At 43.9% G+C, this 26,281-nt stretch overlaps 4 protein-coding genes across 8 annotated transcripts in view; 3 read left to right on the forward strand and 1 right to left on the reverse strand.

Moving 5' to 3' along the window:
- The first annotated feature begins 957 nt into the window (after positions 1-957).
- arhgap45b (Rho GTPase activating protein 45b) lies at positions 958-15,802 on the forward strand. 2 transcript variants are annotated; one of them, XM_041934611.1, is made up of 24 exons: positions 958-1,275; positions 2,350-2,599; positions 3,230-3,412; positions 5,301-5,441; positions 5,550-5,634; positions 7,187-7,259; positions 7,372-7,447; positions 7,896-8,027; positions 8,304-8,365; positions 8,484-8,594; positions 8,706-8,786; positions 8,873-9,040; positions 9,260-9,397; positions 9,517-9,713; positions 10,632-10,753; positions 11,001-11,087; positions 11,272-11,373; positions 11,471-11,634; positions 11,739-11,927; positions 12,194-12,331; positions 12,815-13,086; positions 13,177-13,414; positions 14,518-14,617; positions 14,865-15,802. In XM_041934611.1, the coding sequence occupies exons 1-24, from the start codon at positions 1,000-1,002 to the stop codon at positions 15,314-15,316; spliced, it is 3,837 nt and encodes a 1,278-aa protein (XP_041790545.1). In that variant the 5' UTR covers positions 958-999; the 3' UTR covers positions 15,317-15,802. The 2 variants fall into 2 exon arrangements, with proteins under 2 accessions (XP_041790545.1, XP_041790546.1); XM_041934612.1 differs by lacking the exon at positions 958-1,275 and adding an exon at positions 1,712-1,864.
- Positions 15,803-16,034: 232 nt separating this feature from the next.
- gpx4a (glutathione peroxidase 4a) lies at positions 16,035-24,421 on the forward strand. 4 transcript variants are annotated; one of them, XM_041934618.1, is made up of 7 exons: positions 16,035-16,085; positions 22,570-22,664; positions 22,775-22,919; positions 23,179-23,330; positions 23,512-23,536; positions 23,834-23,893; positions 24,082-24,421. In XM_041934618.1, the coding sequence occupies exons 1-7, from the start codon at positions 16,062-16,064 to the stop codon at positions 24,112-24,114; spliced, it is 534 nt and encodes a 177-aa protein (XP_041790552.1). In that variant the 5' UTR covers positions 16,035-16,061; the 3' UTR covers positions 24,115-24,421. The 4 variants fall into 4 exon arrangements, with proteins under 4 accessions (XP_041790552.1, XP_041790550.1, XP_041790548.1 ...); XM_041934616.1 differs by lacking the exon at positions 16,035-16,085 and adding an exon at positions 20,097-20,236; XM_041934614.1 differs by lacking the exon at positions 16,035-16,085 and adding an exon at positions 20,101-20,263.
- Positions 16,174-20,013, reverse strand: polr2eb (RNA polymerase II, I and III subunit E, b). Its single transcript, XM_041934613.1, has 8 exons — positions 19,841-20,013; positions 19,282-19,456; positions 17,734-17,849; positions 17,523-17,603; positions 17,365-17,423; positions 17,115-17,193; positions 16,556-16,628; positions 16,174-16,311 (listed from the first exon to the last, which is right to left on the reverse strand). The coding sequence occupies exons 1-7, from the start codon at positions 19,895-19,897 to the stop codon at positions 16,563-16,565; spliced, it is 633 nt and encodes a 210-aa protein (XP_041790547.1). The 5' UTR covers positions 19,898-20,013; the 3' UTR covers positions 16,174-16,311; positions 16,556-16,562.
- Positions 24,422-25,594: 1,173 nt separating the features above from the next.
- Positions 25,595-26,281, forward strand: part of pip5k1ca (phosphatidylinositol-4-phosphate 5-kinase, type I, gamma a) — a 48,414-nt gene continuing 47,727 nt past the window's right edge. The window contains exon 1 of the mRNA XM_041934674.1: positions 25,595-25,881. Coding sequence (XP_041790608.1) covers positions 25,749-25,881 — 133 coding nt within the window. The 5' untranslated portion in view covers positions 25,595-25,748. The remainder of the gene's footprint in view (positions 25,882-26,281) is intronic.

Here is a 26,281-nt window from a genome sequence, read left to right on the forward strand (position 1 = left end):
CTCATGCTTCACAAGTTACACATTCATTCTTTCATTTTATTACATCAGACGTCACTGCCGAGTTCCCCTGCGGTGTTCGGAGTGGGCCGAGGAGATAAATGTTTCATTTCATTTCAAAGCCACGTTCAAGTAACATTTTTATTGATTTTGTCGTTTTAAGACCAGAATGAAGCAACCCCGAACACTCACAGCTGGGATTTAAACACCACTGGATTTACAGCATTATAAGATTTTAGTTTGAAAAACATCTGCATAGGCTGATGTGGTCTGAATGCCCCTGTTTGAAATTTCCTGAAGGAAATTTACATTTTTTTTTTAAAGTCACTAATCTGAACTTTTCTTTCTTTGATTGCTTATGTTTGGTGACATGAAGGTTCACGTTCATCATGGCATTTCGGTGTGAATTTCCTCCGTTTGAGCAACATTTTTTGACAGTGCACAGCTTAAATAATAACTCTTTGTTAACTGAAAGAGAAGAATTCAAACCACCTGCGCTCTGATAGATTTTAGGTAGTTTAGATGAGTTTTTGAAGTAGATTACGAACGCTACATCATATTAATCCTGTAAATCCACTGGTGTTTACTGGGCTGCGGGACGAACATCTGAAGGTTTTAATTATATGTGCGCAGCAGGTGCACGCGGAAGGTTACCGTGAAAAGCTTCAGGTCACATGTTGGAAACGCACGTGTCTGAGGACGAACTGATTGTTCCTGTGAACGAGGCGACGGCTCGTGTCTGCGCGTCAGGACGCATTTCATTCTTATTTCCACTTAGTTTGGATTTGCGAGAAAGTTGCAGGACCGAGTGTCTTGAGCGTGATTTAACCGTAATTAATCTCCCCCCCAAAGTTTGTGAGTAAGTCGGGCCGCGCGCGTGTCCCTCCTCCTCCTCCTCCTCCCCTTGAGGAAACTGAACGCACGCGCGGAGCGGATGCCGCGTGCGCACGGACCGTTAGCGGCGAGCCGTCTGTCTCTCTGTCAGTGAGCCTGCGCGGCTCGATGTGCGACAGCGGGAGGAGGAAGACAGACAGACAGTTACCGTGGCTGAGGGTCGGCCTGGATGGCACCGAGCTCCCGCTGAGCGCGAGCGGAAGAGCACCCAAGTGGCGAGTCGGGGGGTGGGTGGGGGGGCTGTACGTGAAACTCAAAGAAGTCGGGATGGACGGCAAAGGCACGCTGAAGATGTTCAGGAAGAAACGGGAACTGATCAAGACGCCATCCATCTCGAAGAAGAGCCGAGCAGGAAGCCCCGGGCCGCAGAGCAGCGCCCAGTCTGTGAGTAGCACATCACTTCTGGTTTCTAGTGTGTGTGTGTGTGTGTGTGTGTGTGTGCGCGCGTGTGTGGTGTCAGATGACCTTCAGCTCGAGGGGACAGGCTGCAGAAAGGGCTGCAGACAAGGGGGTGATTGCGCGCGCGCGTGTGTGTGTGTGTGCCATCACCAGGTATAGGTTTGGCTAGGTCAGGTTGTGTTTGAATGCCTTGTGGCTGCTGGGTGAGAAGCTGTTGTCTGGCTGCCTGGAACTACTTGAAAACAGTCATTATGGTTCAGTGTGACAGACACTAATATTCAGATGTGTACCTGACTGCACACTGACTCATCTGGCCCTTCTGTGGGTTTTTTTTTCTTTTCTTTTTTAGCAGGCTGCAGCCTGTGTGTGTGAACGCTCTTGCGAGATCAGTTTCAAAAGTTGTGTCTAGTTAAGATGGGGACAAAGCTGTAAGGGGGGAAGGAGCATGCTGAAACGTGGCAGCAAAAGTAGCTACAACCCTTACTCTACGAGTCAAAGGGTAAAGCGAGCTGAGCTGAAAGGCAAGGACAGACTGGACATACTGCCCAACAAGCACAACGTATGGCTTAAGCAGGTATGTTGGAGCGTGGATGTCATCTTGTGCGTCCAAAGCTGCTTGTAGCATATTTGCAGTGGCTTTTTTTGCTTTGTCAGGCCCAAAAACTGGAAGGTGAGAACTAAAAGTCTGCTTAAACTGGGAGATGAGATGCACCTTTTTCTCTTTTTTTGTGAGTGTGTGTTTTGTAGGCAGGTGAGAAGGTCATTTCCACTCCTGTAAACATCACTGTTCTTACTCCAAACAGTAAACAGCGTTTCTCTGTTTCTGCGCCCCGCTCGGTTTGCCACACCCGTCAGCAGCTTGGAGTCAGGAAGTGTTGCGCAACACAATGCAGGATCTTGTGAAATTTTTCATTGTGTGTGTTTACCAACAACTGGGCTGCTGCGTTTAAGGCCGCGAAGGCAAAGAGGAGCCACGCCGGCGCCCTTGCGCCAGGTCAAATTGGAAAGCGTAAATCACGTGATCGTCTTGACCCCCTCTCTCCTCCTGTCCGCTCTCAGCTGTCCATCCTGCAGGAGCAGCCTCGGAAGGATGCGGGCGACATCACCCTCTCCTCTTCACCCTCGTCTTCTTCGTCCTCTTCGACTCTCACCCCGACCTCTGCCGGGCACCAGGACCCCTCGCTGTCCTGCCCGGGAACCCCCAACCCACAGCACAGCAAGCTGGCGGCCATGCAGGGGGTGGGCTGCCCGTCCCCCGTGGCCACCCTAAAGAGGCCGACGGCGCTGAGCAGACACGCCAGTGCTGCAGGTGTGTGTTAGGCTCACATCTGCTCTCACACCTATTCACATTTTGGAGAAGTGCATGAGAGGATCCATACCGCTCCCATGTCTGTCTGTTACTGGTTAACCTTCAGCCAGCTGCTGGTTAGCTTAGCTTAGCTTAAAGACTGGAAACGGGGGGAAAGAGCTAGCCTGGCTCTGTCCAATGCTAACAAAAAAAACACTAATCAGCACCTTAAAACAACAAAAGACGTAGCATTCTTAAAGGGATTTAAAGTCTTAAAGGCTTTTTAATGTGCCAGACTGTTTCTTGACTGGGAGCAGGCTCCAGGAAGAAACTGGTCCTGACCAAGAAACAGTCCAGCACATGAACCCCCATAGAACTGCAACTTGTCAAATTTTATGCTTCCATTTTTGTACAAACAAGACAAAGTGTTAAATGTTGAGCTTTAGAGGTGTTGGTAGGCAGATTTTGTTACCTTTGGATAGAACCAGGCTAGCTGTTTCCCAACGTGTCAAGTCCTTGTGCTAAGCTAAGCTAACCAGCTGTAGCATGTACAGCATTTAACTGTTGGTGGCCAAAAACTAAATAAACTTATTTCCCCAAATGTCAAACAATGTAAGACATGAACAGTCAGTTTGTTCTGTGTCTCTGCAGGGTTCCCGCTCCAGTCGTGGGTGTTCACTAAAGGCCAGGGGAAAGGGGCTTTGACCCCCACCCCTCCGTCTGAAGGTCCAGAGAGCACAGCCATCGAGGTCGAGGACATCCCGGCCCTGTTGAGGGACGTGGCGCGCTTCGCCGAGGCTGTGGAGAAGCTGAAGGATGTCGTGCTGGCTGAAGGTGAGCGTGCCAACAGACTTCCATCAGGCACAAATCACCCCCAGAAACATCCGATCAGAGTGAGCTCTCCCGTGTGTGTGTTGGGAGTAGCTGCAGTCGTGTTTGAGGACATGTGCTATGTGCCGATTTTGGGTTTGAACCTCTGGGAGTGGCGCACACAACTAAAGATATGATTAATGCTTGTTTTCACCACAGTGGAGACAAAACATGGCTCCTGTTGCGTGTGCAGACGGTTATGATTTCCACCCTCCGGCTGGTGTGACAGTCTGTCATTGTGTCACTGCCTTGTGTTTGTACATCTGTAACATGTCCGTTTGAGCTGTTCGGCCTCTCCTCTTCCGCTTTGCGTTGCACGCTCCATTCTATTTTGACCTCCATGAAGAGGACACAAGCTATCCGCAGTCTTACATTAGTCCTCTTCGGAGACGTGTGTGTTATATATGTGTGTGGGTGTTGGGGGTTGGGAGGCGGAGCCACCCTGCTCAAGCGAGCTAGCAAGTAGCTGTGAGCGTCGTCTCTCCAAATGAAGGGCTGCGTTTCCGCTGCGCCCACAGAGTCGACCGCACTCTTGTCTCCAGCAGGAAGCCGGCTTCTTGTTTACTGCAGCCTCGTGCACACGCTCTTCCCCTCCTGCACAGTGCAGCGGGGCTTAAAATGGCAGAACACCTGTGCTTTCCTCATGGAGTGAACGCCACCGCTTCAGAGGTGATTCCACCTGCTGAACAAACTGAAAGTTAAACTCGAGTCATTAAGGTCAGATCCTCCAGCTGGAAAAGGCTTTTTCAGGGTTCTGCTCATATGAGACGGACGGAGCTGTGTTTGTGTCTTCTCTGTCGGCCGTAATCTGGCTCTGTTCCGTCACGTTCTCCACCCAGAGCGAGCTCTCTAAACAGGAAGCCATGATGGATAGCCTCTGACAGAAGGGCCTCGTCCACACTTCCTCCTCCGATAGGCCGGCTGCGGCGCCACAACGGGACGTCTCCTCCTCTTAATCAGCAGCACAATCAGAGCTTTAACCGTGTCTCCTCCCTGCTGCCCTCCAATGCACCGCCTAATCCGCATCCCCTTGTGGCTGTCAGGCCCAGCTAAACGTCAAACCATCGTCGTGAAGTGGAGGTGATTTGAGCTACAGAAAGCAGATGTAGCACAGCACCAGAATTGGTTTCTAATCTTGCAAAACAATAGCAAAGACCACATCCTCTCTGGCACAAGGTTCAGGTCACTGTTCTTATTGTCTGCTGCTGCGAGGCTGTGCCACACATTTCCAGACAGACTGTGCGAGGACGGAGGATCGGCAGCCCTCTGGCCTCCTCCCTGAGCAGGCTGCATCGATTAGAAAAGTGACACACAGAGGTTGCAACATAACACACACTAAAAAAAAAAAGTGAACGAAAGCAGTCCGTGCATGTTTGGAGGAAATGAGGATGCCGGCTGCAGATGCGTCACTGTTGACCTCAAAGCAGACGAGCTGACACTGTGAACCTCCACGAGACCCGTCTGACACTCACTATCAGCCATTATCACTGTCTCAGCTGTCTGTCTCTCGGCTGTCTCCGTCCACTGTGTCCCAATGCAGAAACACAGACTTGCAGAGACTTTAAGGAATAGTTGGACATTCTGGGCTCATTTGCTGTCTTGCAGAGATTTTAGACAAATGTGCCAATCTCACATTTGCATGGTATATACAAAGCTAGCTGCTTAGCTTAGCATAAAGACTTGAAACTTAGGGAAACAGCTAGCTTGGCTCTCCCTGAAGGTGAAATCCAAAACAAGCTGAAACCTAATAAAATAAATGGCTTCCAGGCATATCTGAACCAATTTAAATCCAGTGGAAAATAGTTAGCAGCCATTTAAAGTGGAAATGTCCACATCTTCCTCCCTCATCCAGGCAAGGAGAGTCAGCGGCCCGTGGCTCACGAGTGTTTGGGCGAGGTCCTGCGGGTGCTGCGTCAGGTCATCAACACCTACCCTCTGCTCAACACCGTGGAGATCCTCACCGCTGCCGGCAAGCTCATATCCAAGGTCAAAGGTCAGTCATCAGTTTAATCTCCCTTCGGCTGCGCATGCAGCTCGGTGTACGTACAATCGGCCGAACCACAACCGAGACCTGAGCACATGCATGGTTGTCATTTTCCAGGTTTCCACTATGAGGCTTGTAACGAGGCGGATAAAATGGACTTCGAGAAGGCAATCGAAACCATCGCAGTCGCTTTTAGCAGCAAGTGAGTATCTGAGACACCTTCACAGCATGTCTGATTATCAAATTGCAACATTTTAATCCTGCAGGGACCCTTATTGCTGGTTTTTGGTGCAATTATTGCAACAAAGACTGTTTGGCTGATTGTGATATATGTAACGGGGCTAAAGCAGTTGTTACCTCTTTTTTTACAGACAGAGGAATCAGGTAGTGTGTGTGTGTGTGTGTTAATGCGCATGAAGTAGTCTGTTGTTGGGAATTGGAGAGAGAAGTGCAGCGATGGTGACACATTTGCATGAGGCAGAGCTGAAAACAGGAAGTGGTTCTTTTTCTTCTGCTGCATGACACAAACCAAAAGCTGAAAAGGCTGTTTACTACCTGGCTGCTAAATGAACAGATTGTGACAAATCGGGGAGGTTAATAAATCACGAGAACGTTCTCTTTGATTTGAGACATTTTTAAGTGGGATTTGGGAACGAACAAATCGTGCAACTTTTTATTGCTTTCATATAACACAACTTGAATGTCTTTAATGAAAAATAATATCTTGATAGTTAAAAGTAAAATGAGTCAGTTGTGTCTGTAATTGAAGCACCGACAGGTATCACATGCTAGTCTGTGTCATTTCAGGCTTCAGATATCTGTCACAGAGCTTTAGGAGGAAGTGACTTGGCAGAGACAGTTGAGATCTGCCTGATGAGACTATTTCCTCATTTTCTCCTCCACTCTTCCTCTGTTTGACTCCGAAAAACACCAAGATGGAGCCGCTTTTTTTTTTTTTTTTTTTCGGTTTAGCCTGTATTTCAGCAAACACGTCAACTGAACATATCAAAATGAGAGATATATTGGAAAATGTTTCAAAATTACTTTGATGTAGAGTGTGACGGTTGGAGAATAAGATCAACAAGAATTACTCAAATTAAACTGAGGTAACACATCATATTAAGGTACACACATTCACAATTAACTAGCTGCTTATTAGTCTTCATATTTGTAGCATATTGACTCTTTTTAAGTCATTATAAAGCACTTAATGCTTTATTCTGCATGACCATATTCTACAACATCTAGGCCATTGACTAAGTTTTCCCTCAACCTAATTACTGCTTATTGATTGTAAATAAGGAAGTTGTTGTACGTGAATTATGATCTTGATAACTCAAACCCCCTGAATAAGGCACTAATAAGTGTTTTATAATGACTAATAAAACAGTACTAACTTCAAATAAGTAGTAAGCAGTAAGTGTAAGAGGTTATTGAGGGAAAACTCTTAATGGCCCAGTACTTGTAGAATACAGTCATGCAGAATAAAGCATAAGTTAGTGTTTTCTAATGACTAATAAAGGGCCAAAATGCTCTAATATGCATGCTAATAAGGAGCTAGTTAATGGTGAATATGTGAATCTAAATTTGAAGTGTTATTTATTTTATCACTTCCTGTCTCCACTACATTCGTATCTGTTGAGGTTTCCTACAGGGCCTCCTTCCTCTTTTTTCCTTCATGATTCTAATCCGCAGGTTTATTTTTCCATCTGTCATATGTGCTGATGTGAAGGTGTCTTTGTGTTTCCCCTCAGCGTGTCTGAGCTGCTGATGGGAGAGGTGGACAGCAGCACGCTGCTCTCCCTGCTGCCCACTGAGAAGAGCAGAGTGAGTGGATGTTTGTTAGCGTCGAGCTGCCAGCTTTTCCCAGTTCAAAAAGTAGTGCTAGAGTTATCTCGATATATTCTCATCAGTAATGAATCATGTTTGTGCTGTGCAGTCGATGGAGAACTTGTACGCCACGACAGGCCAGGGAGCCGACGGAGGAGCGTTCAGGAGCGACCTGCAGGACATAGGTAGGCTACCCCTCGCTCCTCCTCTCACACTTTGGAGTTTGTTGACTTGTTTCAGTCCCTCGCGGCTGCCATTTGTGATACCTCTGCACTTCCTGTCCTTCCATTCACCCTCATTTTGTCATGTGAAAACGCTACTTTTTCATGATACGTTTGCATACTCTGTCATCCATTTACATTGGAAAGTCATGCTCCCGTTCACCAGCGAGAGTGCCAGCTGCAGAAATGGAAAGAAGTTACATTTTTAAAAATGTCAGCAGTGACAAACTCATAGTTTTCCCCCAAGATGAAGCACAGGATGTTGAAGATAATCACTTCGGCTCTGGATCTTCACACCTCGGCTGCGAACATTTGCCTCTCAAAAATTGTCATCAGTACAAACAGCGTGTGTTGTCATGGCAGCGATATGTGTTTGCTCCTGCGTAGTGACCTGTGTTTGTGTGATGTGCAGGCAGAGTTGAGGAAGTGGATGTGATCCTCCAACGCAGTGAGGGGGGGGTGGACTCTGCTCTGCTCTATGCCAAAACCATCTCCAAGTACATGAAGGACCTGATATGCTACGTGGAAAAGAGAACTTCACTGGGTCAGTGGGAGTGCCGAAGGTTTAATCTTATTAGTGGATTATTAAAATTGTCAATCAACAGAAAGATAATAAATGATTGTTGTTCATGCAGTGAAAAAAAAACTTGTCTGTGGCTTCTGAAACGTGAAGATTTGCTCTCTAAACTGATCGGTATTTGTAGTGCTGACATTTTAATGCTAAATGGTAAATCGTGAATAGATATAGATTAATCAGTGATGATAATCAATAGTTGCAGCCCGAGTAAGAGACAAAAATCTCTCTTCTTCTTTGTTACAGAGACGGAGTTCTCCAAAGGCGTCCAGAGATTATACCAGTCCTGCAAACACAGCATAACCCATGTAAACCTCATTCATTTCACCTCTCAATACCTCCCAGAATGTTAAAAACAAGGTTGAACTTAAAGCAATATGGCGCTTCATCCTTCTACCTGCCCTTCTTTTTGTTTGCTCCCTCCAGCCCCACATGCCCCTCTTCTCCATCTACTCTCTGGCTCTGGAGCAGGACCAGGAGCAGAGCGTGGGGCTGCAGCAGGCCAGCACCACCCTGCACAACCAGACCTTCATCCAGGTGAACTTTACTGAGACTTTGAGCAACATTAGCTGCTGCAACATGCGCTGCTGTTAATGTTGGAGTGTTTTTCCACACTGCACTTACCCGGGCATGTGTCTGTCTGTGCAGCCTCTGTTGCAGCGTAAACAGGAGCATGAAAAGAGAAGGAAGGAGATCAAGGAACACTGGATTCGAGCTAAGAGAAAAGTGGTATGATCCACTAGTTTGTAAAGCCGCCGCACGCAGCAGTAGACTATTTATCTGTCGGTAACAGTAAGAATTGCTTTGTCTTTAAGACTGAGTGCGAGGTGAACCTCCGGAAAGCCAAGCAAGCCTTCATGGCGCGCTGCGAGGAGTACGACAAGGCCAAAACAGCAGCCTGCCGAGCTGAGGAAGAAGGAGGGGGATCCACAGCGAAGTCTGTGGAGAAGAAGAAGCGATTAGAGGAAGAGGCTCGCAACAAGGTTCTTATCAGTAACTTTATTTTAACGCTGTGTCTGTTGTTTCAGGGCTTTATCGCTGATGTTTCAGTGATGTGTGGTCATGTGGAGTTGTAATTATGCTCATCTGTCTGTCACGACTGTCACCTTATAGATCTGTGGACTAATCTGACAGATAAAAAGAGAAACGAACACAGGAAGTAAACAGAAAAAATTAAAGTTTGTGTGTGTGTGTGCGCGCAGGCGGACGAGGCTGAGGCCACCTACCGGACGTGTATAGCAGACGCCACCACTCAGCAGCTGGAGCTGGAGCACACAAAGGTCACGGTGCTGCGACAGCTGCAGGACATCATCAAACAGAGCGACCAGACCATCCGCTCGGTCAGAACAAACACAAACCTCTCCTCGACTTTCCACGTACTCCAGTTCGGCTTTGAGCGGCGACAGAAGGTGACAAATCTCTTTGCTGATCCTTTTTGGTGCAACTCTTCCTCCACCAGGCGACCATCTCGTACTACCAGCTCATGCACATGCAGACGGTGGCCTTGCCGGTCCACTACCAGACTCTGTGCGAGAGCAGTAAGCTGTATGACCCGGGCCAGCAGTACGCCGCCCACGTGCGAGACCTGCAGCTGCCAGAGCAACCGAATGTTTACTACGCATTTGAGAACTACTGTCCCTCCAATTCCTCGTCACAGTAAGAAATTCGATCTAAATTATCTAGGTTTCCACTGAACCTTCAAAGAGTTCAACATTTTGAAAAATGCAATGCTTTCTGGCTGAGGGTTAGATGAGAAGATTGATCCCGCTCTCACATCTGTACAATAAATATGAAGCTACAGCCAGCAGCAGATTAGCTTAGCTTAGCACAAAGACTGGAAACGGGGGGAAACAGCTAGCCTAGCTCTGTCCAAGAATAACAAAATCTGCAATTCTTATCACCCCAATTTACGCCTGGTATTAAAAATGTGTCTGGATACGTTATTCAGATAATAAATGACCTGATCTTGCCAGGTAGTTCTCCTCAGTGAGATCTGATCTGTCTCCTCCAGAACAAAACTGTGAGTAACTGTGCATGAGTAATTTGACTCCAGACTCCCTTAAAAAAATCGGTTGTTGAGTTGAGGGAAGCCTTAGAAATTTTGTGAAACACTGTCCACGACAAATTCTTAATTTTTTTGTCCCTTCTTGTAATTTTGGCAAGTGCAATATATTAAAAATATTCCTTTCACTGCATAAATATACTGTCTCAGTATGTCCTGGTGTGTTGCAGTCTTGTTAACAGCAGATCAGATGAGTGCAATGCACACTGTCACTTAGTTATTTCTTACTGTAAATCATTCAGATGTATTATTATTATTATAATTCCCACCTGTATTATGCATCTTATATATGGAAGAATCATCAGTAATTAGAGGTGTGTCTCTTTAAATCACTCTCTATATTTGAACAACCAATATTTTATGCTAGCTAAAGACCAAATATCTGTATCAGTGTCATGTTGTGTGCATCTGACCACCCGTAAAGCCAAATCCAGCCAAAATGTTGAACTACTCCTTTTAAACAATTTTGGATAAAAGTGTATAAGTTGTTGTATAATTCCACATTGTTGCAGCCACGGCCACAGACTAAGGAACGACAGTTTCAACACAGAGCAGACGAGCCACGCAGACAGTCCCGTCTCCAGTGTGGACGCAGCAGCTGGAGACAACAGAGACACGGAGACTCAACGCAAGAGTAAGCGATGCCCGCTGCTGCTGTAATGACTCGCGCCTCAGTAATAATCATCTCCACAAAGCTGCAGGTTTCCGCCTGTAGTTCATCTGTTCATGTCATTGCACACTTCAAGAGTAAACAACAGTGTGAAAGTGATTTATGTCAAGTTTTGTAACAGTAAAGTAACAGTTGGCTAAATGGAGCCATTGTGCCGTGTTAATTCATTATACTGACTGTTCCCGTATTCTTGCCCCTGTGTTGTCCTCAGGGCAGGGCCACAAGTCATGGGGTTCAACAGTGAGCGATGACAGTGTTGGAGGGGAAGTAGCCCTAGAGTCTCCCACCGCCAGCACAAGTAAGAACTCATACGAATAACTCGTTATTTGAGTAACAAACTAACGGAAACATGCAGCAGAATATCTCATTTAGAAATTACCATAAAGCGGAATTTAATTTGTTTTTCTTCAGCAAGTTAAAGGTGCACAGCATGTGTGAGTGTCTTTATATGTGAGAGAACGTGTTGAATCTCTAAATCCCAGGTGACATCAGCAAAATTGCTCGGACGTCATCCACTGGAACAATGTCGTCCAATGAGGACGCAGATGAGAAAGATGGGAATGTGACCTCATTTGAGACTCAGAGTAAGATTTACACATTGTCCTCTGATGATGTAACTGTACAATAACTTGGCCTATTATTGTATTCTGGAGTGTGTATAATGCGGGTCTTTGTCTCCAGATATCAACGGTATGGATCCTGATGTGGTGGTGTCCACCAGACCTTTCCGTAACATCGGCATGTCTAAAGCGGCCCAGACCCACCGAATGAGGAAGCTACGGACTCCTGCCAAGTGCCGCGAGTGTGACAGCTACGTCTACTTCCAGGGGGCCGAGTGCGAGGAGGTGAGTCCATCGTCGTGAAGATGTGAACGTTCGGCTCTTGCAGCATCTCATCGCTGATTTGACCAGGCTCCACGAGGTCAGCACCTTCTTCTCTGTCCTCACAGTGTTTCCTGGCCTGTCACAAGCGCTGTCTGGAGACTCTGGCCATCCAGTGTGGCCATAAGAAGCTGCAGGGCCGTCTGCAGCTCTTCGGCAGGGAGTTCTCGCAGGTGGCCAGCTGTGCCAGTGACGGCATCCCCTTCATCATCACCAAGTGCATTGCTGAGATCGAGAGACGGGCGCTCAGGATGAAGGTATGCATTTATAATGCGTGTTAGAGTGAGTGTTAAGTGTCTGAATCTTCAGAAACACAACCCTGACGCTGTGTAAAACATGAATAAAACAGAATGTGAGAACTTGAAATATAAAGGACATTACTACATAGACTCAGGAAAACTTTGTGAGTAAACACAGCTCTTTTTCAGATGTTTGAATTCTGTCTGTATTTTACATTTTACACAGCGTCCCAACCTCTCCAGAATCGGGCCTGTGCTTAAACGTGTGTGCTTCTCGCCTGCAGGGCATCTACAGGGTGAACGGGGTGAAGACTCGCGTGGAGAAGCTGTGTCAGGCCTTTGAGAACGGCAAGGAGCTGGTAGAGCTGTCCCAGTGTTCGCCACATGACATTAGCAACGTCCTCAAGCTTTACCTCAGACAGGTAGACGGACGAGCCAGCATGTGCAAAGAGTAAAACACAGTATGCTTAACTGACTAGCTACGGTAGCAGCTAATGGGGATCTAGCACCAACCAAACACACCATTTTAGTATAATAAAGCCATTACATTAATGTAATATATATGTTGGTTTTTCTTTATAATTAAAATGAATCTTGTTATTATTATTTTCACATGTAGTTATTACAGTTCTTTTAAATTTTATTAGATAATCAAAAGAGGGATTCATGAAAAATACACAAATGAACAAATCAGTCCAACAAGTGTAGGAAAAACAATTAATTAAAAACAGATTTGTGAAGCCTTGAAAGTCCTGAAAGATGAATAATATAATATATTAACTTTAAGGATTATCTGGATAATAAAATAAGAATTTCAGTGATTTCTTCGGCTCTCTTGCTCCTCCATTCCTGTCCATGCTTAAGTCGTCCCCTCTAACACCTTCTCCTGTGTCCCCCGCCCTCAGCTGCCGGAGCCCATCATGCTGTTCCGCCTCTACAACAGTCTGATGGGTTTGGCCAAGGAGAGTCTGCACAGTGAAGCAGAAACACCAGAGGGAGAGGAGGCCGAATCCGGCAGCGGTAACCCGGCAGCTAGCAAGGGGCCGGAGCTGGTGGACCTGGGGCCTGACACCGACCCGGAGGTCCTGGTCCTGGTGGACAAGCTGAAGGAGTTTCTGAAGGAGCTGCCCAAGGCAAACATCGCCACGCTGCGCTATATTATTCGCCACCTCCGAAGGTCAGTATTTAAAAAAAACAAAAGCAGCTGGAAAATGAAACACCTGTGGCTTCTTCATTCTTCATCATCCCGCTGTCTTCCTCCTGCCAGGATTGCAGAGCTAGAGGAAGACAACAAGATGAGTCCCAGTAACTTGGGTATTGTGTTCGGTCCCTCTCTGATGCGACCCCGTCCGACCGGGGCCACGATATCCCTGTCCTCCCTGGTTGATTACCCCCACCAAGCCCGCATCGTGGAGGCCCTCATAGTCTTCTATACATCCATCTTCCAGTCCAAAACCTCTCAGTCCAACAAAACCTGCCGCTCTGCTTCCACCTCGGCTCAGCAGGTAGGACTGAATTCATCTCTCTAATTATGTATTTGAAACAGACATTTTATAGTACAAATGGTGCCTTTATGAACTGTGGCGTATCACACTGAAATATAATGCTGAGCCTTTTTGAGCCTTATATGAAATTTGAAAGTCATGGTCAAAATTCCCATCAACCACTGCTGTACTTTGTGTTGAGTGCTTATTGGCAAATGTCAGCAGGCCTAAAATGCTAAACCAAGATAGTGTACATGTTGAGCGTTGTACCTGAATGCAATCATTTGCAAACAAACTGTTTACGACAACAGTTTTTCGAAGTGTTCCTGAGTCTATGTATTAATCTCCTTCATACAATCATGTGTTCACAAAGTGGTGAACCTCGCTCCATCCTCGCTTGTGAGTGACTGAGCCTTTCAAGGATGCTCCTTTCATACCCAATCATGATACTATCACCTGTTACCAATCAACCTGTTTACCTGTGGAATGATCCAAACAGGTGTTTTTGGAGCGTCCCACAACTTTCCCAGTCTTTTGTTCCAACTTGTTTGAAACTTGTTGCTGCATCAACTCCAGAATAAGCAGATATTTACAAAAATCAATGAAGCTCATGAGGTCAAACATTAAATATATTCTCTTTGTGTTGTTTTCAATTAAGTTTATGTCAAAAGTCATTAGCACGTTTTTTGGAATCAAGTTTGTACAAATACTAAAACCACTAGGTTTTATTATGGGGTGAAGGTTTGCTCGTTAATAGATCTTTAAATACAAAGATTTTCTTTTCTCACTTAGCAAATGTCAGTTCACCACAGAGAAATGTCAGCCTGTTTTACTCTAAGGAACACAAGGCTGACTCACAGAGAAGCTGCCAATAATTTATGAGCATGAACACAACCTGATGAAGTCTTCCTGGAAAGACAAAGGGCAAAAAACAGAAGCACTAAAATGTCAGCACATCCATTTCCTCATCCAGAGTTATGATCTACGCTCTCTACTGATTTGAATACAGCTCTCCCTCCTGATTTCAATGTTTTGATACGTTGTTCATAATAAGAGGCCAAAACCAAAGAACACTTCCATGTTTTTTCTTGATCACGTCTCATTTCCTCCCCCTCCTGGTGCAGGTGAGTACTGCAGATGACAAGGTGGAGAGCTCCGCTGATGGAGAGGTGGATGAAGCCAGAGAGGAGCAGAATAAACCAGAGTCTGACAAGATGGAGGAGGGTAGGTATTTCCAATGCCTAGGTAGTACTGTTGTAAATGTAAATAAACTAACTTCCTCCTTAATGAGTGCAAATCAAAAAAGGTTCACATTTCTTGCAGCTTCCAGTGAGTTCATGGTGTTTTAAATTAGGATTATACACATTTATCACTTCTAAAAAAGTAACATCTCTAAGATTTGGCCTTAATATTTAGCTGTGATGGGTTTTTGCACCACTGTGTAACCTCCGGCCTCTTTATCTCCATTCAGGAAGTTCTTTAGGCTCACTGGGGTCTAGCGAGCAGCTCCCTGACTCCGACTCCGAGCTGGACGAGAACGGCCAGAGGACGGCACACTCTCACAGACTGGTGAAGCAGGAGAGCCAGGTGAGCACGGAGGACGACCAGGTGAGCTACAGGGACAGTCTGGACCTGTCCAACCAGTCCGCGACCAACGCCGACCCGGAACAAGAGGCAGATCAGGAGCCCGAAAACGCAGAGGAGGCAGAGCCACCCGCGCTGCCAGACAGCGGGCCCCCAGATGATGAGACGGAGGCAGAGCAGGAGCTGAGCGCATCCCTGGCCGAGCTCAACGTGAACCAGTCCAACAACAACTTTCCCTGTTCTCCCTTAATAAGCCTGTCAGGGCGTCCACTGGCACGTCTGTGTGGGAAGAAATTACCGCTGACCAGAAACAGGGACAGCGAGCCGGAGTTTGTCTGATATTATCATCGAAATCATTGTGTATGAAGTCTGTTAGAGTTGAGTGACAGGAATCTGTTTTTTTACACATTAAAATACAGCAAAGCCTGAAACTGAGAGGGTTACTGTGGTGTGTACAAGATCAAATATGAAGTTTTTAATCTGTGCAGCTGTGTTGATCTATCCTCTGCGCGCTTACTGCTGTCTGATGCAATTACTCCAGTCATTTCAGAGGACTTGACTCACATGATTAAAAATGTATTTTTGTGCCAGTTTGTATTTTAAAGTGTTTTACTTGTTGCTCTTACAAGCTTAAGGAAAAGTGGATAGTTACAGAATGGAGAGCAATGTGCAAACTTTCCATGCAGATTCCCTTTAAAGTGCTGCTGGTTTTATTTCAGCACTAGAAGTTAAAAAAATTAATTTAGCAGTTTCTTATAAATGTTGCCTGTATTGCCTTATTATGGATGTTTGGTCTATTTTAATAAACATTTTATTTTAAACTTATTTGTCTTTGTTACTCTACTCTATGTATTGAACAGGTCAAAGAAAAGACAAATGGGGAACAGCTGACTTAAAACGAGCAGGAACAAAATACCCAAATGACTGTAGTTACAACCACTGTTGACATTTCCCAGTGGCTGTATTCACTTCCATGGTACTGGGCACTAGAGGAACAGTTTGGTGAGGTGGGTGGGGTAATTATGACCTGGGAGACACAATAGCCAGGCCATTTCTAAAAGCATCAGTCTACAGCAGGTACAGCATGGCTTTCAAAAGGAAAAAGAAGGTAAGCATCTAAAACCACTACAGCATAACGTAGAATTATAAAACTGTATGAAATAATGTGAGCTAAATCAGCTTGACAAAGAATGTGATTACATTTTAGATTGTTTATTTTACAGAATTAGTAATTACAAGAGAAACAATTTAAACAACATAGGTAAAAAGCAGAAGTAGAATCCATGGATGAGTGATGAAAGATGTAACGTCTTCAGTTTCCTTCGCTGGGGCTCCTAAATGTTGATCCAAAGAAAATCTTGAGTAACTGAATAATGTAAACCATAGCATCGTCTCAACTGTAACCAAGGCAGAGGTCTTCTAAACCAGACTAAATGAGAAAAATAAAAACTATGTGGGATCTTTAAATGTTTATTCTACAAACGAACAAACAAACTACAAAAATACTTAATTCTGCACACGGTCAGTTTTTAATCTGAGCTCAAAATCACCGGCTGATTATGTCCATAACACACTGACCTGTCTGTCACTGCACCAGCCTGTATGTGATGTACCTCCCCGCTGTTTCACTAGGTCTGATGATCTTTACAACCTGGACATTTGAAGAAAAACAGTACATTTTTAGGCTGCCACACTGCTCACAGTCCTTCCTCACAGCCAGACATTTAAATGAAGCACTGGCAACACTTTGAACGCAATGTGCATGTTGCTTGTTTTTGAATATGAATAGTGGTTTATTCAAAGGAAAGCTGCTATCACACATTCCATGGAAATGATGACCTCCATGTCTGTCAGGTCACTGGTTTATCACAATATGTGTCTTATTTAGTAGTTTTGGCCAGCGTTCCTATCAGTAGTAATAACACTGGATTTACCAAGTTAGTTGAAACAAGGAAAAAAAACACAATTTGACCCACACTGTAATAACCAGAATTATCCTTTAAATGTCTTTAAAACATCATGTTGTCTAACAAGTAAGTAGTGGGTTCAAAAAGCTTATGTTTATGGAAAAGCTGTTCATTAAACTCAAGATCAAATACAAAGCACCACGCAGCCATGTAACGTGATAGTGCCTCACCTGTCCTCTTTTCAAACCAAAGTAGCGAGCCACAGGGTCCCCGGCCTGGATCCTCGGCAACTGACTTTCCTTTAATTTACTGGGGTGAAAATGTTAAGGGATGATAACAAATACATCTTCCCTTCAGATTCATTTTTATTGGCAAGTAGATAAGTAGTCTGAAGATGACCAAGTGCCTCTTCTGCAGGTAACGCTGTTTCAAACATTGTTAAATCAATTACTCTAAGCAGTGTAGTGTGTGTAAGGATACTATCTTGCCAGAAGTTCAGTCACCTCCTCCTTTGTCATAACAATGTGCTCTGGAACAAGCTGAAAGACAAACATAAAATGCACACAAAACAAAAATGTAATTACATATAAATTACGCAAAGGCATCTAAACGCAGTGGACTATCAGTTTGCTGTGTACCTCGTGCTCTGTGATGTTAATAAGCAGCTCCTGCTGTAGAAACTGTTCCAATATGTATTTGGGTGCCATGTCAACTAGAGACTGTAAGGAGATATAAAAATATTTTTAAAAGAAAGCAAGATCCAAAACAGAAAGAAAGTTAAAATGACAAGAGTGTCACAAAATAATTACACTAGGTAAATATATAAAATATGTCTACAACATCATTTACCTGTTTGGCTGACGGTGTCATGCCCATCTGAACAACAATGATGGCTCGTGTGATGTTCTCTTCCTGCATCCTCTGACAGTACATCTTAATCGTCTTGATTCCTACCTTGGGCTCCTCTGAAAAGTAAACAAAAAGATGACTTATGTGATATATAATATCTCACAGCTGCATGTGTCATGGGCAGAGCCATAAACTCAAAGCGCAACATCATTTCTCACTATTAGACTCTATACTGGCCTCATCTTTAATTCCTCTAGTTGCAGAGTGTTACAGTGCGAGATATACATGCAGGCTGTGCAGAGTTGTAGGGTAACAGCTTCATATTGTGATAAAATGGTCTTACTGTTTTGTATAACTGAAAACGAATGCTGCATGTTTATACAAGACAGATGATCAATACATACCTAGCTCTCTATGATTGATTAATACCATTTTCAGCATCTTGCTGATATTGAACTTTAATTGTTTTTGCTTTATCTGATGTATCAGGACAGTAGCTTAATTATATTTGTTGAGATATCTCAATTTAAACATGTAACAGTAACATATTGCAAATTAACTGACCACAACATTATTCCCTGTTGGTTGGTTTCTGCATTTCTTTCATTAAAACATCCAAAAGCAGGACAAAATCAGTATTGACCAGTATTTTCTACAATTCAAGTGGGACAGACTCTGCTGCAATGTAGTGCTGGCAAAGACGCAACTCACAAGCCGGATGAGTTATCTGCTGCATATGTTTGAGGTGAGCTAGATGACAAGAAAAAATGAAGCAGTATTTTAGAGAACAAAACTAAAATCCCAAATGAGCCCTCTAGGAAGAAACGAAAGAAACACAACAAAAGAAACCAAAATGAAGGTGAAATGCAGTGTGAAAGAGGATTCCCTTGGCTTTCAACGAGGAACAGCAGCTCTTTCTGTTGCTGGTGCAGGGAGGCTCCAGAAAAGATTCCTTAATTCCTTTACTAAGTGACATAGACACAGACCAGAGTTGTGGCCAATGACTTGAATCTGTTGCTCTCTGAACAATGAAATCTTTTGGATTTTGCTTTTTAGCTGTTACACAGCTTCCCGTGTTTGTTGTGTAGGTCACAAAAACACATAACAGATTTACACTGTATGATCAATATGCATGTAATATAAGAGATACTGTAATATGATCTCGATTTACTAAGATTTACACAGCTCATTTAAAGTGTAATATGTGAATGTTCTGTATGGCAAGAGGTGTTGTGTCCTTGCAATTCACTATTATTGGTAAATCAAGAAGAAAGATTTTTTTGTGAAGGTTTGGATGGTGCCATGTTTACAACATTGATGTCCTCTGCCAGTCACATGCCCATTAAGTGATGAGCTGCACTACTCGTTTTAGAGACGCCACCAGATGTTTTACAGTCATACTACAATCTTGTGACCTGTGCTAAGAAACGGTATGCCTCTGCAGCACCACTTCTATGTGCAAAAAAGGTTACCGTACAGCCCTGCATCGTGTATCTTTGTTTTTTTTTATTCTAGCCACCTAGTATCTAATATTATATATTAACCTACCAGGAAAGAAAACAAACATTTGGTCTGTGGGGTCATCGTTGTGCGCCACCAGCACAGTGAGGTCTGTTCTCCTGGGGCGACCCTCGCTGGGTTTGTCTCCAAACTGACTCTTGAACTCCTCCAGTGTCTGGTCCAACTCGTCCTGTGTCACCAGGTAGCCTCTGTCATGGCACAGCTGGGGGTGTACAAGTGAGAGAGAGCTTTAAGTGTGATCCTAGGTCACTGTTCGGGATTGAAATCTCCCAGTCCAGAGGAATGGCATTTACGTTGTTTTCGCAAATTGAGAGTAGTTCAGTGCTTCCTGAAAGTGAAAGACTCTTGCTCTACAAAGCAGCCATCCTTTACAAATAGTCAAGACGGCACTTAGCTTCTCGGGGCCAGCTGTTGCTAAATCACACTAACCAACAGCCAGAAACAAATAACTTGTCAGTACATTGCCAGTCTACACTGACGATGAATTCAACAAACTCCCCATCGTCCAACTTCACTGAGAGGACCGCTTTTTTAGCTAAGCTACATGCTAAGCTAGCAAGCTGAAAAATATTACAACCTAACGCACCTGCATGATGGTTTTGCGAATCTTCCACAGTCTGTATGTTTCCTCTTCGTCATCCATATCGCCTCAACGGTGCAACTCGCTCTTGATTTGGTCTAAATTTAGGTTTATATTAATTTATTACTTTGGCTCCTGTGAACAACGATACACACGTTCTCGTCTAACCGACGCACAGTGGTGACGTACGCACGGATTTGCGTCATCGCGTCAGTTTGGACCCGCCTCTCTGCTCTGCCCTCCACGCACCGCTGTTTCACAACAAACTGCAGGGCGGAGCCAGCGGCTACAACACAGCCATTGATTAAAAGAAATGTGGCCTCCCTCGTAACGAAAATGAGGCCTTTATATGTTATTTTGACTCTTGGGACGGTGGTGAGCAGCGGAGTGCTACTGGCGATGGTACTGTACTTTGTTTTACCCGCCACGGTAACGTAAACCTATACGGTCCTACTCTCATTATGTGTAGTGTGCGGGTGCTCCTGTGATTTGTTATAAAATTCTCCTTATCAGTGATGTCTGTTACATCTCTCTTTCTGTGCATTTATAAAATCTTGCATGCTAATTATAATTAATGTTGTATTATAGCCCATGTTCAGTGGTTACCGTCTGTGGCGGAAAATGCTGTATTGCTCCTCGTGACTTTGCATAGCACATCCGACAAACTGCGGTTTCTCTTAGAATAATAAACCCCTCTTCCGTCAGTCTGTTCGGCCACGATTCTGAACATTACACAGGCAGTGAACTTCGATCTGTACCTGAGGGGTGTTGGAGTATGAAAATGAGTAAAAAGTTTGCGGCACCTGATGTTTCTGCAGCTGCACTGCCCCATCTGGTATCAGCTGATAGGCTTATCATTCAGGGAAATACAGCGTCAGGCTCAGTCGTGTAAAGGTTTTATAGCACATGGTCATATAAACACTGTGTTCCAGATGAAATTTTATGATACCAGTAATGAAAATTAATGTCATCGTACCAGCATCCCACTGTATCTCTTACAAACTGTCAGTGGCATGAAAAGTAGTGAAGTCCTTAAGTAAAAATAACAATACCACACTATAGGAATACTCCATAAGTAATAACTAACTAGTGATAAGTAATAACTCCAAAAGTAATAGTCTTGCACAATTCATTATAATTGTACTTAGGTGAAAGTACTAAAGTATTGGCACCGAAATACCATAAATATCAAAAGTAAAAATACTCATTGGGCGCATGTGTTTGGAGGTTTGCTAATTTGAACTACTGCTGCATCACGTTTTATAATCTCATATATAGATATTGATCTTCAAAGTGACAAGGAACTATATTTGTAAAGTAAATAGAGTAGGATTGGAAAGTACTCCAAAAATGGAGGTACTGGAGTGAAGTACAAGTACTTTAAAGTTGTACATAACTACAGTACTGGAGTAAATGTACTCAGTTACTTTCCACCATTCCGAGCTATTTTACCCAAGAAGCTGTTATTGCATGAAGTGTGACCTTTAGAAATCCTTTCTTCTCCTCAGTTGATAGTAAATCTAAGATATCTATCACTGCCCCTCTGAAAAAGTAGTTTACTTGTAATTTTCAGATATTTTTGGCTACTTTCTTGTATATTTTGAATCATGCAGTACAATATCTGCATGTTATTAGACTTGCCAGAAAATTGGGAAATAATCCTTTAAAGATCAGATCAGTGTATCTCCTGTTCACTGTCTTTGTTGTGTAATGATCTGCTGGTGGTTCCACTGGTTTTACTGGACTTTAAAGTGGCAACATGTGAAGGAGACATACGTGGGCAGGTACAGGGTGCTGTTAGACTTCTGAAAACAGATTATTGTTCTCTAATCACTTGAAACACCAACTCTCTTGTTTTCCCGGATTATGACGGTTTGGTAGACTGAACAAGTGTTTTGGGTTTAGTCTCTTTGTGACTTTTATGCCATGGTGAGATTTATGAGGTTGTGTCTGGTGCAAATCATGCTCATTCACTGATGTAACTTTTTTGTTTTTCATTCTGATATTAAGCTCATTACATAACGAGTTTATGCATTTCTTCAGACTGTTGCCCTTTGCCCTGGCCACATGAAGCATAATCCCCTCTGGCCTAAATCTTTGCTTTTATAAGGAGTCAACTTTCTTCATGAGTTTGTGACAGTGTTGCGGACTGTGGACCAGAGAACTCGTGCATCTCTGATGTGGATTTATTAGTCAGCAGCAGAGAGGGACCTACCGGGGAGTCGCAGCCTATCAATTCTGTTAATGATCACCCGCTCCCTGTACATAAGGGCACTGGGACGTGTGCTCGGTCAGTAAGTGGGACTGTGGTCTGACAGTGAGGGTGTAGCTGAAGCCACTCGGGGTTTACAGATTTGATCGCTCTCTGCCCTCAGAGGACCTTACTGAAGGGCAGTCATGCGGCAGATAGGGTCCACTGTCCTTTTCGCTGTCCTGTTGCAGGCTATGGTAAGAAAAAATAAGATCAGGACTGAAACACGGGTTTACGTTGCAATACTGGAACTTGCTTTTCGACAGTGTCAGATTTTGTTGAACTGAGTTCATCATTACTTATAGGAAAATTGATGTGGTCTTTGTTTTATTTTCATTTATTTTATGTTTGATGTAATTAGTATGTGTTTTTTTTAAAGATTTGCACACATTAGAGATCACAGTGCATCCGTGCTGTACGTGCTGTTGTCTAGTGTAAATTCCCATCACTCCGGTCTTTTTTTACTCTTCTTTCTTCCTGACAGTCTGCTTTGACAGAGGACTGGCAGACGGCCACGTCTATTTATGACTTCTCCGCCACAGATATTGATGGCAATGTGGTCTCCTTAGAAAAATACAGGTAATTCTATCTCTGACATACTATCTCCCTAAATCTGCTGCAGGATCCCATTACAAGCCTGCTGTAGTATCATTATGTGACATTATGTGTGTGTCTCTTTGTGTTCTCAGGGGAGATGTTGTCATCATCACCAACGTTGCCTCTAAATGAGGTAAAACCCCAGTAAACTACTCTCAGTTTGCGGCAATGCACGCCAAGTACGCTGAGAGAGGTTTACGCATCCTTGCCTTCCCTTCTAACCAGTTTGGGAACCAGGTACGCAACATATGAGTGTTTTATTAAAGCAACACGTTTGAACAGGTCCGGGATTGTGATGTGGCTCATCAAACATTAAATATATTGTCTTTGTACTGTTTTTTAATGGAGTATATGTCAAAACCAGATATCACATTCTGATTTTTTCATGTTTCACACAGCTTCCAACTCGTTTTGGAATTGGAGTTGTAGTTTTTAAGCATCTTGGGGCTTGAATAGTGCCGATTACTCACGTCTCTCCACTTGTTTTACTTTGAAGGAGCCCGGCAACGAAACACAGATCAAGCGGTTTGCCGAATCCTACAACGCTCAGTTTGACATATTCAGTAAGATCGATGTGAACGGGGCCAGCGCTCATCCTTTGTGGAAGTGGCTGAAAGAGCAGCCCAACGGGAAAGGCTTCCTGGGAAAGTAAGTAGTGAACAAATTAATTCATCTCTGTATGACTCAAAGGCTTGTCCCAGCTAATTATAGCAGGCATATTGCTATTATGATGACATTATACTATTGATTGAAACTAAATCAGCTATTGATCATCATAGTGTTCCTCTGTGATTATTTTCTAACATATGTTTTGTTCTCACTCCTGCAGTACCATCAAGTGGAATTTCACTAAGGTAAATATTTTCTATCAGTTATTTATCATATTTAGAATCACCAGAGTTGATTAAGCTGACGAGTCGTCATCTGCTCCTGTATTATTGTGCATCAGTGCTAAGCAGGAGCCCTCTCTTTGTTTACTCTTCTATCACATAACAGTACCATATTTGAGGGTATAGAGAGATTATCGGAGGAAATCTGTAAATGCATTTCAAAAAGTCTTTTATTCTAGAAGTAAAACAGAAACTGAATCTTTGTTCATCGATTTCATGTTGAAAGTATTTCAGTTTTCTCTTTTTCCACTTTCTCTCTAGTTTTTGATCAACAGAGAGGGTCAGGTGGTGAAGAGATACGGACCCCTGGATGATCCAAGTGTATGTACAAGCATCTTACTGTGCCACAGATAGTATAGTGCATATAGCTTGGCTGTAGCACACTTTGTAAAACATATCTACAGCCCATAATTCACAAAAACAGTGCAAGATGTTACTACAGCTGTAACTGCACATACAGGGTGTATTATGTCAACTGACATTAGCCTCTACTCTTTCTTTCTCCCCAGGTGGTGGAGAAGGATCTTCCTCAATACCTGTAAATGCCGAATGGATGTTTGATGCCTCACTTACTCTGTCCATTTGTTTCCATCGCCCTTTAATCTCCTTGCTCTGCCTCTCCAAGCACCAGTGGATATAGTTTGGGTCCACCCCAGACCAGTGACGGTCTGCTCATAAACCCGCATGGCGGACAGAGCAGACCTGATGTTAAATGGCGTGCAAACCTCCTGGGCGTGCCAAGCTTACATTCATTTGGTTGTCTGGAGAGAAGGAGAAAGGTTCCCTGAATGTAACTTGTTTAGTAGATGAATGCGTGGTGTTATTTCCATAATAAAATTATGTCATTCTAATGATGCTTTTGTGATGTTTATTGTCTGACAGTAAAACATTTTTCAAGTTATGTTATATTACATTGGTGTTCCTTGTAGAAAATATGTGTTGATATGTTGTCCTGAGCTATTGTGCATGATGATCATTCATTCTGTAAAATGGAAATGTGTGTGCGTGTGTGTGTGTGTGTGTGGGAGAGAGAAAACCATTCATGAGTGCTTAAGGTGAAACTGGGGTTTGTTCTCCTGGCTAGAAAAATGTAAATGTCACAACACAACACAGTACAGTGCAGTAATGCAATACTTAGATAACAGGCACAGTTATGATTCGTATATATCATATTTGTACATTAAAATGCTTGTAGAGAGGTAAATACTTCACACATCCAGTGCTCTGAGTTCCAAAAACAACAGAGATGCTTGTAGAGAACCAGTTTAACCATTTACCTTTTCACATTGTTTAATTATAAATCCACAAAATCTCTGCTGCACAAAAATAGAATTTTCTGGACTAATAATTCAAATTGAACAATGCGAGAAGGTAAAATCACTCTGTTTTGCCTGCTCACAACTGACAGACATGTCACAAGGTTTCACCATAAGGCTTTATATTAAGGGACCATATGTAAAATAATGGGGCATCCATTGGATTACATTAGACTAAACTCATCCTCTGAAGAAGCAATAAAAAGCCATAAAATGGCATGTTAAAAATAAAGATGCATTTGAATAATTCTATACTGAGTTAGTATGTATATATAGCAAGTTTTTTTTAATCTATCTGGATACTATATGATTAAGATGTAGAGGTCAGAAGGAAGAGAAAATGTGATTTTTATCATAATTTTTTAACCATCTTTCTGGCTGGCCACTACTCTTCTGTTTATGTTAATAGTTTTTGGAGTGCAAATTAAGTAAAATGTATGACAGACAGGCGTTGACTCACCAGACGGATTAAGAGCACTTGTAAATGTAATGCAACCACTCAGACTCCATCAGTCCAAGCTGACCTCTGCGTGTGATTCAGAGCATCCGAGAGGATACGCTGAGCTCCTGGCTGTCTCCAGCAGAGGGCGCAACCGCGTCCGCCACAAAACCAGGCAGCAGCCGCGCAGCAGCAGCAGCAAGTGCGGTGCAGTGGACCAGAGAGGAGCGGAGCGCGTGCCGCCGTCGTGAGGAAACACCGCACAGATGAAGGGACCATCGCGGATAACTATCACATATTCCTCCGTTTGAATATTGTCGCTTATCAGACAACACACTCCTCCTTCCTCCCATCGGTAACGCGCCGTCGCTGTGGGTCTTTCATACGGAGGGCTTGCCTGTTTTTTCCTCCGGGAGGCTGAATGGAAGCAGCAGCCGAGGGAGCGGTCGGGCTGTCGGAGGCCAGGGACGGGAGCCCGCTATCCGTGGCCGCAGCATCCGATGATGGGGACACGGTCGTTGGAGTTAGCTACGGGATGGACGCCGCAGACATGGGTACTTTGTCACCTTTTTAAATAAAACCTACACGTCCTTAATGTTTATTTCATTACCCCCGACATCCATTTCCATCTGGTGCGACTGCTGTGACCAGAAAGTCCCGACTCATCTTTGCTAGCAGGGAAATGTTAAGCTAGGCTAGTAGCTAACTTAGCTGACAGGACGAGGGAAACAGGTAAAGTTAGGTACTATCTGTGTGTTACAGTGTGATGTTTGTAGTACGTTCCTGTCGGTCCTGTCGTGACTTGTCAGCAACACCACACACCATGGCTAGGCAACGGATAGATATTTGAAAGGGCAATATGAAACGTAGCTTATATGACAGCTGTAACGTTAAATATTTCTAATTACTTGACTTAGCACGCAGAAAGAGCCAGGGGCGTAGCTAGGATTTCTG

The sequence above is a fragment of the Chelmon rostratus genome, chromosome 4 (genome assembly GCF_017976325.1).
Source record: "Chelmon rostratus isolate fCheRos1 chromosome 4, fCheRos1.pri, whole genome shotgun sequence".
Taxonomy (NCBI): Eukaryota; Metazoa; Chordata; class Actinopteri; order Chaetodontiformes; family Chaetodontidae; genus Chelmon; species Chelmon rostratus.